We start from the raw sequence: 16880 nt of genomic DNA, 5'->3' as shown, positions 1-16880 counted from the left end.
CTGGAGTGTTGGACAGACTTGATAGTCTGGAGGACTGTGTCCTTCATCTTGTGACATGCATGTTAAGGCATTTAGGGGTAAGCTGTCACAATGTCTACAAATTATTTTCAAAAGGTTTAGCAACATTATTTATGTATAATGGAATACCTATAGATAAAACACATATGGCAACATGTTAACATTGTTGAATCTCGGTAGTAATATACAGGTGTACACTTGTAATACGATTTCTTTTTGAAATTTTTCATAATAAAAAATCTGGCTATGGGAAGATAGAGAGAGAGGGAAGATGGCAAAATTGGCACGAAACGAGAGACTGAAAGGGCTGACTCAATAGGGGGAGAGCAAGTGGGAGAAGGGAGTAAGATGTATGTAAACTTACATGTGACAGACTGATTGGAATGGTAAATGTTCACCTGAAGCTTAATAAAAATTAATTAAAAAAAAATCTGGCTAAGTGCTTTGTTTGCAACGATGTTCTTCACAGAAAATATGGTGCAACCATGAAAAAGAGTAAGAACAAAGTAATTTTAATAACCTAGGGAAATGCCTATAACATTAAAGTAAAAACTTAACATATAGGTTCAACTAAACTAAACATATACATAAAAATAGTTGGGAAGGAAATACGAAAGACACAGTTAACAGTAGCCTTGGTCTACCTCGGCTTCTCTGCAGCCCCCATCCCTCCCTCTCCACCCTCACCCTGGGGGAAGGCCCTCTTCCTGCTCTCTTACTTCCTCCTCTGCCCACTGCCTAAAAGCCACGGGCCCCAGATTCAGACAAGCCCCTTCTACTGTCAGCTGCTCTTATTCTCGGGCTCAGATTGACCACTCCCATGATGCTCACCTCTGTGCCTGGCTGTTTGGGGGCCACAAAGAAGACAGTGGGAAGAGAAAGCAGTAGGAGACGTGGGTGTAGCCAGTGAGACTGGCTGGCTAGTGACTCCTGGGCAGCCCTCTAACTGCTTGAAGTCCATTTGCTTGCTGAGGTAGTTAGGGGTACTTCCCCCCATCAGTACAGCCAGTGGGTGAAGAGTAACAGGATCCAGGAGGGCACACAGCAGAGGTAAGGGAGGGCATCATCTGAGCCTCAGACCTCCCTCCCCAGCCAGCCTTCTCCCACAGCTCCCATCTCATGGAAGCCCTCCATCACCCAGCTACTCATACAGACCACAGTTCCTATCTCACAGAAGAGCTCCATCACCCGGCCAGTCATGCAGACCACAGCTTCCATCTCACACAAGCCCTCCATCCCTCAGCTAGTCATACAGACCACAGTTCCATCTCACAGAAGACCTCCATCACCCAGCTAATCATACAGGCCACAGTTCCATCTCACAGAAGACCTCCATCACCCGGCTACTCATACAGACCACAGCTCCCATCTCACAGAAGCCCTCCATCACCCAGCTAGTCATACAGACCAAAGCCTCCCTCTTCCCCAATACCTATGCCAAACCACCACCAAGTTCGAACGATGTCACCTTCTGAGTACCTGTCAAAGCCAACTAAATCTCTGCAACACCACCACCACAATCCCAGCCCTAGCCACCAGTATCCCTTGAGGCACTACTGGTCGCCTAACTGGTCTGCCAGCATCCACTCAGGCAACCACAACACAAGCAGAGTGATTTTTTTCAAAATCTAGATCTGATTATGTCACACTCCTTCCTAAAATCTTAAAGCAGTAATATTGCTCTATTCTGGGGGTCTAAAAATACAGAGTTCCCGAAGGCAACCTCCTGCCCAACTCTCCAGCCTCATCTCACAATCAAGTTCTCCTCGACTCTTGCTCACTTTAACCACATCCCCCTTCTTTCAGTCCCTTGATTTCCCCACACTCCCTCCTGCCACAGGGCTTTTGCATACCTCTTTGATCAGCTACTTCCTCCTCATTCCTTTTTTCATCCTTTAAAAAAATACATTTTCGTTTTTGTTGTGACATACCACACATGCAAAAATATGCACAAAACAGAAATACACAATTAAAAAAAAAAAAAAAAGACAGACAACCCAATTAACCACTGCCTAGGTCAAGAAACAGAACACTACTAGCACTCACTCCGAAAGCCCCTCTCGTGGCCCATCCAATCACTACCCCTCTCTTCCCACCATCTGAGCTACTCCAGTCATTGCTTCCTTACATGCAAGCTTAAACACCAAGTAGGCAAGCCTAAACACCTCAGCATGGTCCTGTCTATTCTGAACATCATATAAATGGAACCATACAGAACTCATCCTTTCATGTCTGGCTTCTTCGGCTCTGCATTAGTGCTGGGATTAACCCCTGTTCTGCAGGCAGTAGTAGTACATTTTCACTGACATGTAGTATTCTCTTGTAAGGCCATACCATAATTTATCCATTCTACTACTGATGGGCATTTGGCTTGCTTTCATTTTTTTAAAAAAAAATAGATAATACACTAGTAATATTCCTGCTCTAGATATGTATTTAGAGGTAGAATTGCTGACTCACAGGGTATACATGTCTTCAACTTTAATAAACACTGCCAAATTGTTTTCCAAAAGTGGTATTACCAATTTAACATTCCTATAAACAGTGAATTAGCATTTCCTGCCCCACATCTTCAGTGCCACTTGGTATCATCAGTCTTTTTAATTCAGCCATTCTGGTGGATAAGGATTGGAAGCTCTCTGCACTTTTAATCTGCAATTCTCTGTTAATGAGGTTGAATGCCTTTTCACACTTATGGGCCATTTGGATATCTTCTTTTGTGGGGTACCCGGCTGAACCTCTTGTCCATTCTTCTACAGAGCTCTCTTCTTATTGATTTATATGAGTTCTTTTTATATTCGAGATGTTGTTGTCGTTAGGCACTGTCGAATCAGTTCTAACTCACAGCAACCCCAGGTACAGCCGAACGAACCCCTGCCCAGCCCTGCACCACCCTCACAACCGTTGCTGTGTTTCAGCCCATCGTTGCAGCCACTGTGTCAATCCAACTTGTTGAGGGTCTTCCTCTCTTTCCCTGACCCTCTACTTTACCAAGCATGATGTCCTTCTCCAGGAACTGGTCCCTCCTGATAACATGTCCGAAGTATGAAGAGACGAAGTCTCACCATCCTAGCTTCTAAGGAGCATCAAGGCTGTACTTCTTCCAAGACAGATCTGTTCATTCTTCTTGCCAAAACCAAAACCAAGCCCGTTGCCTTCAAATCGATTCCTTGGTATATCCTTCCATTCACTTGGGTTGTCCTCACCCTCAGTAATGTTTTATAATTTCCTGCATATATTAAAAACAAAAAAAAACCATTGCCGTCAAGTCTATTCCCACTCATAGCAACCCTATAGGACAGAGTAGAACTGCCCCATAGAGTTTCCAAGGAGTGCTGGTGGATTTGAACTGCCGACCCTTTGGTTAGTAGCCACAGCACTTAACCACTATGCCAGCAGGGTTTCCAAAATTTGGAGTTAAGATACCGAGCTGTTGTATAAATCTTTTATTAGATTTAGTCCTAGGTATTTTATATTTTTGATGGGTTATTCACAAATAGATTTCCAAATTTCCAAATACATGGGGATTTTCTAGCTATCCCTTTATTGATTTCCAGCTTAATTCTACTGCCATCAGAGAACGTACTTGGTAGAATTTCAGTCCTTCAAGTCTCTTTGTTGAGACTTTCTTGTAACCAGCATATGGTCAATTGTGACAATATTCCTAGTACATTTGAAAAGAATTTAGATACTGCAGTTACAGGGTAAAATGCTGTATATATACCCATTAGGCCAAGCTTATGACTTGTGTTGTTCAATTCATCTACATTTTTACAATTTTGTCTGCTTGTCGTAAGGGAGCAGTGTGTTAAAATATCCCAGTATGATTGTGGATGTGTTTATTTCCATTACAGTTGTGTTTATTTTTGTTTTATATATTGAAGTTATAGCATTAGATGCACGGAAACCCTGATGGCGCAGTGGTTAAGAGCCACGGCTGCTAACCAAAAGTCAGCAGTTTGAATCCACCAGGCGCTCCTTGGAAACTCTAGGGGGCAGTTCTACTCTGTCCTATAGGGTCGCTATGAGTCAGAATCGACTTGACAGCAATGGGTTTCGGTTTTGGGTATTAGGTGCAAATGAGTCCTGGTGGCCTAATGGTTAAGTACTTAGGTGCTAACCGAAAGATTTGCAGTTCAAGGCCACCCAGCCGCTCCACGGGAGAAGGACCTGGTGATCTGCTTCCATTAAGATTACAGCCTAGAAAACCGTATGGAGCAGTTCTACTCTGTCACATGGGTTGCTATGAGTCAAAAATCGACTTAACGGCACCCAACAACATTAAGCGCATATAAATTTTAAATTATTATATCTTCCTAGTGAAATGAAATGAACCTTTTATCATTTGTCAGTATCGCATCTTTCTCTCTCTAACAATAATTTTGCCTCAATGCCTACTCTGACGTTAAAACAGCTACACCAACTTTCCTTTGGTTAGTGTCTGCACAGTATTTTTTCTTCTACCTTCAATCTTTTTATATCTGCATATTTTAAATGTGTCTCTTTTAAATAGCATAGTTGGGTTTTGTCTTCTTAACCTGTCTGATAATCTCTGTTTTTAATTGGGGCATTAAAGTCCACCTACATTTACCGCAAGTGCCGATATACCCAAACCAAAACCAACCCTGTTGCCGAGTCAATTCTGACTCATAGCGACCCTACAGGAGAGTAGAACTGTCCCATACAGTTTCCAAGGAGTGCCTGGTGGATTTCAACTGCCAACCTTTTAGTTATTAGCAGCCGTAGCTCTTAACCACTACACCACCGGGGTTTCCAATTACTGGTATACTGGGATTTAAGTCTACTATTTGCTTTCAATTTACTCTCTTGTTCAGTGTTTTCTTTCCTCTCCTTGACTGTCTTCTTTCAGATTGAGCATTTCTTGTTATGCAATTTTTCTCCTCTCTTAGCTTAGATATCATGTACACTATCACAATCATTTTAGTGGCTACCATAAAAAAAAAAAAAAAAAAAAAAACTTTGTCGAGTGGATTCCAACTCATGGGGGCTACCACAGAGATTACAAAATGCACCCCTGACTTAATACGAGCTGGTTCTTTTTTCTTCTGCCTGGAAATGCAAGGACGTTGCAACAGTTTTATTCCATTTACCTCCCTTCTGACTCACATGCCTTTGTGGTCATATATTTCAATTCTATATATATTTTAAAGCCAAAAGACATAATTAATCTTTACAGCCTATAACCATTTAGTCTTGTCCACACAGATAGAGCATTGCCATCGAAGTCGATTCCGACTCAGCAACCCTACAGCACCGAGCAGAAAAGCCTCATGGGGTTTCCAAGCCTGGAACCTACACAGAAGCAGACTGCCACATCTTTCCCTGCGGAGTGGCCGGTCTCTGGGCCGACCTCTGGGTTAGCGGCCGAGCGCATAACCACTGCGCCACCAGGGCTCCTTTATCCACGTAGAGACCATCTTGTTTATTACTCTTTTCTTTCCTACAGCTCTAGCCTTTCACCTGTGGTAATTTTCCTCCAGACAAAAACAAACTACAAAGCATCTACTGGTGTCTCCCTCAGTGGATCTGCTGGCAAATAATTCTATTTGTGTTTATTTAAAGCTGTCTTTACTTAAACTTTATTTCTGAGGGATCTTGTTGCCAGGTAAAGAATACTGCGGAAGCAGGCAGTTTCTTGCCGCACTTAAATTTCAAATGACTTCTGGTCTCCACTGTTTCTGTCAAGAACACAGCTATCAATTTAACTGCTGCTCTTTGGAGGGTAATATGTCTCCGGTTTTATGGGTCGGAACGGACTTGATGGCAATGGGTTTGGTTTTGGGTATAGTTTTCAACAGTTTTACTATAGAGTGACTAGGTGTGGTTTTCTTTGTCTTCATAGGACCATCAAGTCTGTGGATGGTGTCTTTTACTTGTGGAAAATTCTCATGTATTGCCTTTTCAAATATTGTTTCTTAACCATTCTCTCTCTGCTCCTTCTGAGGTACCAATTAAACACAAGTTAGTTAGACCTTGCTATTTCCTACCCTGTCTTTGAGTATTTCCATTTTTTAAGTCTCCAGGCCTCCTTGTGGGTATGTTCTTTTGAGCTAACTTCTGGGTCACTATTATTTTTTTTTTCTTCAGCTGTGTCTAATCTGTCATTTCTTTCAGTACTTAATTTTGATTACGGCAGTTTTCTGTTTTAAATTTTTCTTTTTTATAGTTTCTAGTTCTCTGCCAAGGAGCCCTGGTGGCACAGCGGTTAAAGCTCTTGGCTGATAATCAAAAGGCTGATGGCTCGAACATACCAGCTGCTCAGTGGGAGAAAGATGTGGCAGTCTGCTTCTGGAAAGATTTACAGCCTTGGAAACCCTGTGGGGCAGCTCTACCCTGTCCTATAGGATTGCTATGAGTCGGAGCCGACTTGACGGCAGCGGGTTTGGTTTAGGTCTTTGCCAAAACTCTCAATTTGGTTTTTTATCTCCTCGAACAGAGCAAGCAGTATGTACGGCAACCATGAACTTTTTCAGCCACTGGGGTTTATTGGGAAGTTCCTATACCACTGACAGCATGTGCCACTGCAAGGTAGGGGCCTTTATGACTGTTTGAAACACACAAAATGGGTGTGTATCACAAACCACTGTTTTTACAGGGTATTGTATGAGATGTCTGAATTTTTGGTAGGAAATAAAGAAATTTTGAAAATTTTTGTTACACATATGTACCAATAAACCCTGGTAGGGACTCTGGGATATAATTAATGGTACTTCATCGAAGCCCAAAAAACCCCAGTGCCACTGAGTAGATTCTGACTCATAGCGACCCTACAGGACAGAGTAGAACCGCCCCATAGAGTTTCCAAGGAGCACCTGGCAGATTTGAACTGCCAACCCTTGGGTTAGCAGCCATAGCACTTAACCACTACGCCCCCAGGGCTTCCATATGTACCACTCAACACTTAAGTAGGCTTGCGGGAGGGGGGCAAGAAAAAAAAAATCCATACTACCTACCAAAAATTCAGACACACTCAAGGAGTCAACATGTTTCCATTAATGAAAACACACACTAACACAAAAACTTCAAAGCAGCAAATAACTGCCTCACCAAAGGGTTAAAGCCTGTGTCCACAATCGGAAGCCCTTGCTGATCCGTTTTTATAGCTGGTTGTTTCTATTGGTTTTAATTCCTGTGGCCTTGCCTCCCTGTGTGTCTCTTTTTTTATTGCATGCAGAGCACTGAGTTTACAAAATAGCTTGCGACAGTAACTGGGGGCCTCTAGAAAGGGTTGATGTTCGCTTCTGTTAGGGACCTGGGGACACTAGTACTCTGGGGTTACTGTAATCTCAGAGACTGAGATGACTTCCTCTGGAAGGCCTACTTCTGGTTCATCTTTAGTCCTTAGAAGCGGCTTTTCAGGATCCCAAACCAAATGAAGGGGGTTCACATAGGCTTTCTGCCCTTTGGGAGAACCTGAGCTCTTAGCCCTACCAAGGTATGTCTGATGGCCTCACAGAGCTCCGTCTCTCAGCTTCCCCCTTCAGAATCACTATATGGCTCAAGAGAAGAGACAGCCCCAAATGCCATCCTCACTTCCGCAGACCTCGATATCCCAGATCCCAGTCTCCTAATTCGTCATGGCCTTATTAGCTCTCTGGTGCCTCCAAGCAGATGGTGCTTAGCAGAAGGGCTAGTCAGAGCTACTCAGTCCACCATTACCAGAAGCAGAAGTCTCTCTTCCCTGCCATTTTTCACACCTTGGTCATTTTCTCAAGAAGCCCTTACTAAACCTCCCTGTTCACCTACTGTGGGCTCTCACAGAATCTGGCCCTCTCCTGCCTAACACTCATCACAGTTACGACGTTACATCTGTGATTTGATGAATGTCTGTCTAGACTATCCGCTCTACGGGTTCTTTGTTATTACTGTTCACTGGAACACGGGAAGCGCTTACCCGTCTACATCAAGAAATTCGGAAGACAATCGACTGGAAGAGACCCATATTCGTGCCCATTCCAGGGAAAGGCAATCAAACAGAATGCATAAATGACGAAACAACATTGTTAGCGTCACATGATACCAAAATTCTGCTGAAGATAATTCAAAACCGGTTGCAGCCGTATATCAACAGGGAACTGCCAGATGTTCAAGCCAGATTCAGAAGAGAATGTGGAATGAGAGATATCACTGCTGATGTCAGATGGATCTTGGCCAAAAGCAGAGAATACCAGAAAGATGTTTACCTGTGTTTTATCCACCACACAAAGGCATTCGACTTTGCAGATCATAACAAATTACGGATAACATTGCAAAGAATCGGAATTCCAGAACACTTGACTGCACTCATCCAAATCTGTACATGGATCAAGAGGCAGTCGTTCATACGGAACAAGGGGGTGCTGCATGGTTTAAAATCAGAAAAGGTGTGACAGGGTTGTATCCTTTCACCGTACTTAATCTATATGCTGAACAAATAATCCATGAAGCTGGGCCATATGAAGAAAAATGCAGCATCAAGATTAGAGGAAGATGCGTTAACAACCTGAAATAATGCAGACTTGAAGCACTTACCGAAGAAGGTAAAAGACCACAGCCTTCAGCCTCACAGCTGGACTAATAACGTCATGATAAATGGAGAAAATACTGAAGTTGTCAAGGACTTCATATTACTTGGATCCACAGTCAACACTCACGGAAGCAGCAGTCAAGAAATCAAACACACTGGGCAAATATGCTGCAAAAGACTTATTTAAATTGTTAAAAAGGAAAGATGTCACTTTGAGGACTAAGGTGCTCCTGACCCGAGCCATGGTGTTCTCAATCGCCTCATATGCATGCAAAAGCTGAACAATGAATAAGGAAGACCGAAGAAGAACTGACATATTCCATCTGTGGTGTTGGCAACAATACCGAATACACTATGGACTGCCAGAAGGGCAAACAGATCTGTCTTAGAAGAGGTACAGCCAGAATGTTCCTTAGAAGCAAGGATGGCAAGACTTCATATCACTTACTTTGGAAATGTCATCAGCAGGTACCAGTCCCTGGAGAAGGACATCATGCTTGGTAAAGTAGAGGGTCATTGAAAAAGAGGAAGACCCTCAATGAGATGGACTGACACAGTGGCTGCTACAGCGGGTTCAACATAGTAACGAGTGTAAGGATGGTGCAGGACCAGGCAACATTTCATTCTCTTATAAATACGGTCACCATGAGTAGGTGCCAACTCAATGGCACCTAACTACAACTGTTCAACAAAGCATCCCCAGGGTCTAGCACACTTAGCAATATTAAAGTCTCAAATATCTGCTGAGCTAAACTAAATTTATGAAATAAGGAAAATAATACCTAGCCCATACTGTTTCCACAAACATTCAATTAAATTTCTTTAAAACTTTTGTTTTTAAAGATGTTCATTATGAAGTTTCTGCCATATTTGTTTTTATTTGTTCTTCTGGCTACTAGAGATAGAGACACTCAGATCAGCCTGGGCCAGGGGAGGAGACGTGTGGAGATGGTTACTATTTGGCATACAAAAAGTGAACGAGACCCAGATAATAGCAAAAACCATCATTCGTTGAATGCTCACTATATACCAAGCACTTGGAAACCCTGGTGGCATAGTAGTTAAGAGCTACAGCTGCTAAGCAAGAGGTCAGCACTTCAAACCCGCCAGGCACTCCTTGGAAGCTCTATGGGGCAGTTCTACTCTGTCCTATAGGGTCGCTGTGAGTCAGAATCAACTCAACGGTGGTGGGTTTGGTTTTCTTGGTTAAGCTAACTATTTTATATAGATCACCTCATTTAATTCTATGAGTTATCATTATTTGTATTTTATGGATATAAAAGCTATTATCTTCATTTCTATTTTGCAAGTATGAAAACTACGACACCCGACCCAGGAATGAATATTTTCCTTGTTTACGATGAGGAAATCAAGTCTTAAGAGATGTTTAGGGCCTTCCAGCCGTGGCGACCTCCCCACACAAACGTGCCCCTCGCAAAGGATCTCCTTCATCCCTCTCCAGAAGAGAAAACACAAGAAGAAGCACCTGGTACAGAGCTGTAACTCCTACTGCACGAGTGTGAAATGCCTAGGATGCTGTAAGATGCCATGGCGTCTAACTACGCACAGACAGTAGTTTTGTGCATTGGCTGCTCCACTCTCCTCTACCAGCCCAAACAAAGAAAAGCAGAGGTTCTGGGAAGATGCCCTTCAGATGGAGCAGCACTGGAAGCACCCTGAATCAAGATGAGTGGGAAACCATCCCAATACACACACTCTGGATTAAAAAAAAGAGAGAGAGGTTTAGAAACTTATCCATGATCACGTGTCTCCTAAGTAGCAGGGCAGCGTCCAAGCCAACTTCCTCCGACACGAGGACACCGTAATACTACAACAGCATTAAAAAGCCTTTACGGCCCTTCACACCCACCAGCACAGCTATGATAAAAAAGACGGATAATAACAAGTGTTGGCGAGGATGCAGACAAACTGGAACCCTATACATTCCTGGTGGGAATGCAAAATGGTGCAACTACTTTGGAAAACAGTCTGGCAGTTCCTCAAAAGGTTAAACACAGAGTTACCATATGACCCAGCAATTCCACTCCTAGGTACGTATCCTAGAGAAATGGAAGTGTATGTCCACACAAAGATATGTGAACAAATGTTCATAGCGGCATTATTCATAACAGCCAAAAAGTGGAAGATGAATGGATAAATAAAATGTAGTATTACCCACACACAGCCCTGGGGGCACAGTGATTAAGAGCTCGCCTGCTAACCAAAAGGTCAGCAGTTCGAATCCACCAGCTGCTCCCTGGAAGCCCTGTGGAGCTGTTCTACTCTGTCCTGTAGGGTCGCTATGAGTCGGAATCAACTCAACTGCAACAGGTTTGGTTTGGTTTATTATCCACACAATGGAATACCATTCAGCAGTAAAAAAAAAAAAAAATGAAGTACTGATACGTTTTACAACATGGATAAACCCTGAAAACATGACGTTTACGTGAAAGAAGCTAGTCACAAAACAGCACATACCCTGTGAGTCCATTCATATAGAACGGCCAGGACAGACAAATCCAGATTGACAGAGAGTAGATCAGTGGTTGCCTAGGGCTGGTGGGGTTCGGGGGGAAGTAAGGGGCAATGGCTAATGGGTACAAAGTTTCTTTTTCAGCTGATGAAAATGTTCTAAAATTGATATGCGGTGGTTGCAAAAATCTGTGAATATAATAAAAGGCACTGAGTTGTACACTTTAAAAGTGAATCATATAGTATGCAAATTATTAACTCAATAAAGTTTTTTTTTTAAGACTTTCGCAATGCAACTTGAACCTTTTGCCTAATTTCTACTAGTCTTCAAGTCACAATGGAGAAATGCTTTGTTTAAATCTGTAAATCAACTACACAATCACTTTCATGCTCATACCCAAAAAACTGGCTTTTTAAAAACATTTATGTACGTAAATAAAACTCTTAACTGTGAATTAATGTACAGGTGTAATGCACAGGTCACTGTATAGGTGCCACTTTCTTTTTTCCGTCCTTGCTATGTGGATTTAGAGTCATTTGTTGTGTAAAACGGTCAGGAAAACAAATGAAACAATATGTTTGCTGGGAGAAGTTCCCACTCTGAACAATTCAAATGTATGCAGGAAGTGCTGAACTAAGATGGCCATTGCAAATCTATACACACCAAATTTCCAGTATGCTAATTAATGACTAGAGGAAAAGTTTTAAAAGAATCTTACAAGCCAAAGACATACCTGGAGTTGGGTGAGGCTTCTCTTTACATATAATGTCTTGGTTTCTCAAGGTGTGGTTCTCAGACCAGCAGCTGTGGAGGTGGCATCCCCTGGGAGCTTATCAGAAATGTGGACTCCCAGGCCCCACCCCAGACCGACTGGACCAGAACCTGTACTTTATCAGGCTCCCCAGGGAACGTGCATGTGTATGCACACACTGTCACAAGATACTCTCTTCCCCCTCCCACCCCCATCAGTAGAGCTCTAGCCTGTGTGAACTGGTATTTCAAAAACTTGACATACAGCTGTGGTTCTGGGCCTGTTGGCCCCTCAATTCCATTCCTTCCTCTTCTCTGTTCCAACTTGCGGAGGGGCTGATTCCTGCAGATGGGGTTTCCCAGGCTAGTGGGGGCGGCAACAACCCGTCTCTAGCAGCAGCTGTGCCCTCCCATGGCCCCAGCCCCCTCACCCCCACCGGCTGCTCCTGGAGTCTGAGCCACCACCTCCCTCCTTCATCTCCCAACCTAGGGGTGGCCGTGGTTGCCTGCTTGTTGCTTCAGCTCAGGGCTGCTCATGGGCCCATTCGCTTCCCTAGGCTCTTCGATCATCGGAGCGACGATTACATTAAATGCCTTCTGCTTTACATACTTACGGTGGGCTGTTTGTGGGCTCAGCAGGACACCCCATACCACGGTGGATATTTCTTTTACGCACCACATATGCCAGAAGGATTTTCTGAATGGTGTGTCTGTTACTGCACACGCAGTAAACCTCCCATTTCCCACATTCTGACACTCTGACAAACCCCAAAGCTGAGGCGGCCCGCGATCTGCACGGCAGATGTGACTGCCTGCAGAGACGCCAGTCCTTGGGGTGTATTTTTTACACTCTACCGACCGCTCCTCTTCAACCAGGACGGCTGGGAGAGCGACTATTGTTTAGGGGAAAAAATGTCCTGCAGAACAGAATTCTGGACTAACACAGGAATCTCTCTGTGATCAAATCTCTCTCAACAAGATCCTGCTCTTAATCGGACTTGTAAACACATGACCCAGACCACCCTGGGGCGTCCCATTGCTAGAGGGACCTAGCCACAGGAGAGGCACCTCCTTTCAGTAACATTTACTGCTGCTTTTTTGGGGGGGGGATGTTCCCGACAGCACAGCTGATCTCATCACGCCTGTGCTCCAAATAAACCTCTCTGGCTCCCTCTTGCCCAAGGCCAAAAGGCCAACTCCTGGCCCCATACCCTCTTGTAGGACAGAGTAGAACTGCCCTGTAGGGTTTCCAAGGCTGTAAATCTTTACTGGAGCTGACAGCCACATCTTTCACCCGCAGGGTAGCAGGTGGGTTCAAACCGCCGACCTTTGGGTTACCAGCCTAGCGCTTACCCACTGCAGGGCTAACTCATGGTCCAGCCCTTCAAAATCCAGACCCGTCTACCTCTTCAGTATCTTCCTACCCCATCCAACCTGACATACTCACCTGACCACTTCCAGGTGTTCCTACGCCTTGAGACTTGGAATGTTCAACTACATCACAGGCCCTTCCTCCCCACCTGGTCTGGAGAACCCGTTTTATCTCAGGGCCCCCTTATACCGCCCTCCTTGTCCCTGCAGGTAGCTTCTCTATGCTCCCAGCTTCCAGCACTTACTATGCTGTACTGTCACTTTCACATGTCCATCTCCCTACTAGACTTGGAACTCTTTGGAGAAATCACCTTCCACCCTGGGAGCCTGACCTTGGTTCTGATCCACAATTACTACCTGTAACACCCTGGACAAGTCACTTAACTGCTCTGCCTCAATTTCCAACTCCATAAGATGGGGATGTTAGGTAACATCTACTCCTCTGCATTATCAGCAGGACTAAAAGAGTTAATCCATGTAATGTGCTTAGAAAAGTGCCTGGCACATAGTAAATGGCCGCATGCTAGCTTTTAAGACCCCAGACGCCACTCACCAAAGTGGGATGCAGAAAGTCCCACTTTGGTGAGTGGCGTCTGGGGTCTTAAAAGCTAGCATGCGGCCATCTAAGATGCACCAATTGGTCTCAACCCACCTGGAGCAAAGGATAATGAAGAAGACCAAAGACACAAGGAAAATTCGAGCCCAAGAGAAAGAAAGGGCCCCATAAACCAGAGACTCCATCAGTTTCAGACCGGAAGAACTAGATGGTGCCCAGCTACCACCAATGACTGCCCTAACAGGGAAAACAACAGAGAATCCCTGATGGATCAGGAGAAAAGTCGGTGGCGGACCTCAAATGCTATAGTAAAAAGACCCGACTTAATGATCTGACTGAGACTAGAGGGATCCCCGAGGTCATGGCCCCCAGACTCTCTATTGGCCCAAAACTAAAACCATTCCCTAAGCCAACTATTCAGACAAAGATCAGCCTGGACTATAAGACATAAGATGATACTGGTAAGGAGTGTGCTTCTTAGCTCAAGTAGACACATGAGACTATGTGGGCAGCTCCTGTCTGGAGGCGAAATGAGAAGGCAGAGGGGGACTGGAGCTGGCTGAATGGACGCAGGAAATGCAGGGTGGAGAGAAGGAGTGTGCTTCCACATTGCAGGGAGAATAACTAGGGTCACATAACAATGTGTGTATAAGTTTTTGCATGAGAAACTGACTTGAACTGTAAATTTTCACTTAAAGCACAATTTTTAAAAAATTGTTTTCAGCTATTACTATCATTAGGAGCCCTGATGGCACAGTGATTAAGCACTCGGCTGCTAACCAAAAGGTTGGCAGTTCAAACCCACCAGTCACTCTATGGGAGAAAGACGCAACAGTCTGTTCCCATAAAGATTTACAGCCTTGGAAACCCTATGGGTCAGTTCTACTCTGTCCTGTAGTATTGCTATGAGTCAGAATCAACTTGACGGCAATGGGTTTTGTTTTGTTTTTTAATATCATTAAGGAGCCCTGGTGGCACGACAGCTACTAACCAAAACGTTGGCAGTTCTCACCCGGTGAGCCGGTTCAGTGAAGATTACAACCAGATGCGAAGCCACCACTGCCTGTCCATGGAAGTTTGCCTGTTGCTGTGATCCCAAAGAGGTTTCAGCAGAACTTCTGGACTAAGACTAGGAAGAAAGGCCTGGCAATCTACATCCGAAAAATCAACCAGTAAAAACCCTGGGGATCCCGATGGTCTAATCCCATCGTGCGTGGGGTCACGTGACAAGTCAGGGGTGAACTTAATGGCAGCTAACAACAATTACTACCATTATTAACACTACTACTACTATTACACCTCGAGCAAAGCAGGTGTTAACACCCATTAGCTGAATAACTGGAGCGCTTAACCATAAACCTGTTTGCAACATGTTAGCAACAAAGGTGTTTCCCCATCACAGGTATCAAAGGCTGACAGAAAGCACATCAAGAAATGGCTCCCACGGGAAAGGCAAGGCTGAAGCTAACGGCCGGAGAAACAGCGCACTGCAGCAGCGGAGCGATTCCGTGCCAGGCGGATCTGCCCAGGCTGCCCCGCGATTCCTGCCACTGCCCGGCCACCTGCCGGAGGAAGCCCTGCTCTAAGAGGGAGGGCTCACCTGTAGCAAAACCTTCAGCAGTGTGCAACAGGAAACACAACGGGAAAATTAACTTTCCTCCTGCAGAAAGGAAATGCGTCTTTCTGCACCCACCGTTGAGCGTCTGGAGTTCTCCGTGGAGAGTTGGGTGCCCAGGGGGTGCGCAGGCAGGGAAGGCGGGGAGGAGGGGGGGACAGTCCCATAAGGCGCAGCCCTCCCTTTCGGGCACCAGAGCACACCGGACTGGGCTGAAGAGCCCCGCACAGGCTCCCAGGACCTCTCGGGACCAGCGAGGGGTCTGCCGAGCGCCCCGCAGCAAAGACCTGGCCAGCCGCAGACAAGGGCGGACCGGGGCTCCGGCGGCGCGCCCGGAGCGCAGCGCGGACCCCACCTCCGGCCACCGGAGGACGAGCCGCGCGCGGCCCCCGCCTCCAGGCCGCTTTCCTCCCGAGCTCGCCGCGCGGGGCCGGCTCCCACGGGCCGCCGTAGCGGGCGCCCCCGGCCCGGCCCCGCCGCTCGGCCCCGCGCGGCGCCACCTGCGCCCCGCCCGCCCCGACCCCGGCGGCCGCGCGCTCCGCCCGGGGCGCCGGCCCGCCCGCCACCGCCGCCGGCGCTCCGCCGGGGCGGCCGCAGGGCTCGGGCCGGGCCTGGGCGGCTGCTCGGCCGGGCCGCCGGGGCTGCGGCGGCGGAGAGGCGCGCGCCGGGCCGCCGCCGGCTCACCTTCTGGCGGATCTGGCCCGACGTGGACACCTTGCGGATGAGCTTCTGCGGGGAGCCGGGCTCCGCCTCGGGCTCGCTGTCCGACGACTCCTCGGGCGGCGGCGGCGGAGGGGGCTGCGGCGGGCCCGGCGGAGGGGCTCCCGCCGCCGCCGCCATGCTGCCCGGCCAGCGCGCGCAGGGGCGGGGCGGGGGCGGGCCGGGAGGGCGGGGCCTCGCGGGGGCGGGGCCGGGCCGGGGTGGCCGTCCCGCGCCCCCTGCCGGCCGCCTGCGCAGCCGCAGACGCGCCGGCGCCCGGGCCCCGCCCCCTCCGCCCCGCCCCGCCGCGCTCCGCCCCGCCCCGCCGCGCTCCGCTCCGCCCCGCCGCGCTCCGCTCCGCCCCGCCGCGCTCCGCCCCGCCCCCATCTAAATGCCCGGGGACCTGTCTTAGCATCTGTTTTCTTCCTAGCGCTCGATTTGGGTTCCTGTTGACTATTTAAAGAATGTTTATATCTTGATTCTTAGCCTTCCCTATCAGAATGTAAATGACCTCCGGAAGGGCCGGGACCTTTTCGTCTTGCCCAGCATTTTTGTAGAGCAGTGCCTGTGGTACAGTGGTTGCATCATAGACGGTTTGGGGACTGAATAAATGCGTGCAGGAGTGCAGGAAAGGAAGAAAGGGTGCACAATTCCACCTGGGAAGGCTGCCTGTTAAAAAAAAAAAAAAAAGATGTTGAAGGAGAGCTGAGAAAACTCGCAGGAGTTACTCCTGAAGAGGGTTCTAGGCCCAGCAACTAGGTTGTGAAAGTCCTGGAGCCCAGAAAGCGAGACCACAGAAAAAGGGAAGCTGGAGCTTAGAGGAGGGAAGTGACCTTAAGATCCCGGGGGCAGGCAGGTCAAACAGGGCTTT

General features: G+C 46.9%; 1 protein-coding gene across 3 annotated transcripts in view; it reads right to left on the bottom strand.

Annotated features, from left to right (window-relative positions):
* Window positions 1-16157, bottom strand: part of DGKD (diacylglycerol kinase delta) — a 130457-nt gene extending 114300 nt beyond the window's left edge. For all 3 annotated transcript variants that reach the window (XM_049888476.1, XM_049888477.1, XM_049888475.1), the window contains exon 1: window positions 15995-16157. In XM_049888476.1, coding sequence (XP_049744433.1) covers window positions 15995-16150 — 156 coding nt within the window. In that variant the 5' untranslated portion in view covers window positions 16151-16157. The remainder of the gene's footprint in view (window positions 1-15994) is intronic.
* Between the last annotated feature and the right edge of the window lie 723 nt (window positions 16158-16880).

Source organism: Elephas maximus, chromosome 6 (genome assembly GCF_024166365.1).
Source record: "Elephas maximus indicus isolate mEleMax1 chromosome 6, mEleMax1 primary haplotype, whole genome shotgun sequence".
NCBI lineage: Eukaryota > Metazoa > Chordata > Mammalia > Proboscidea > Elephantidae > Elephas > Elephas maximus.
Note: the sequence above shows the minus strand (reverse complement) of the source record. Positions and strands in the feature narration are given on the sequence as shown.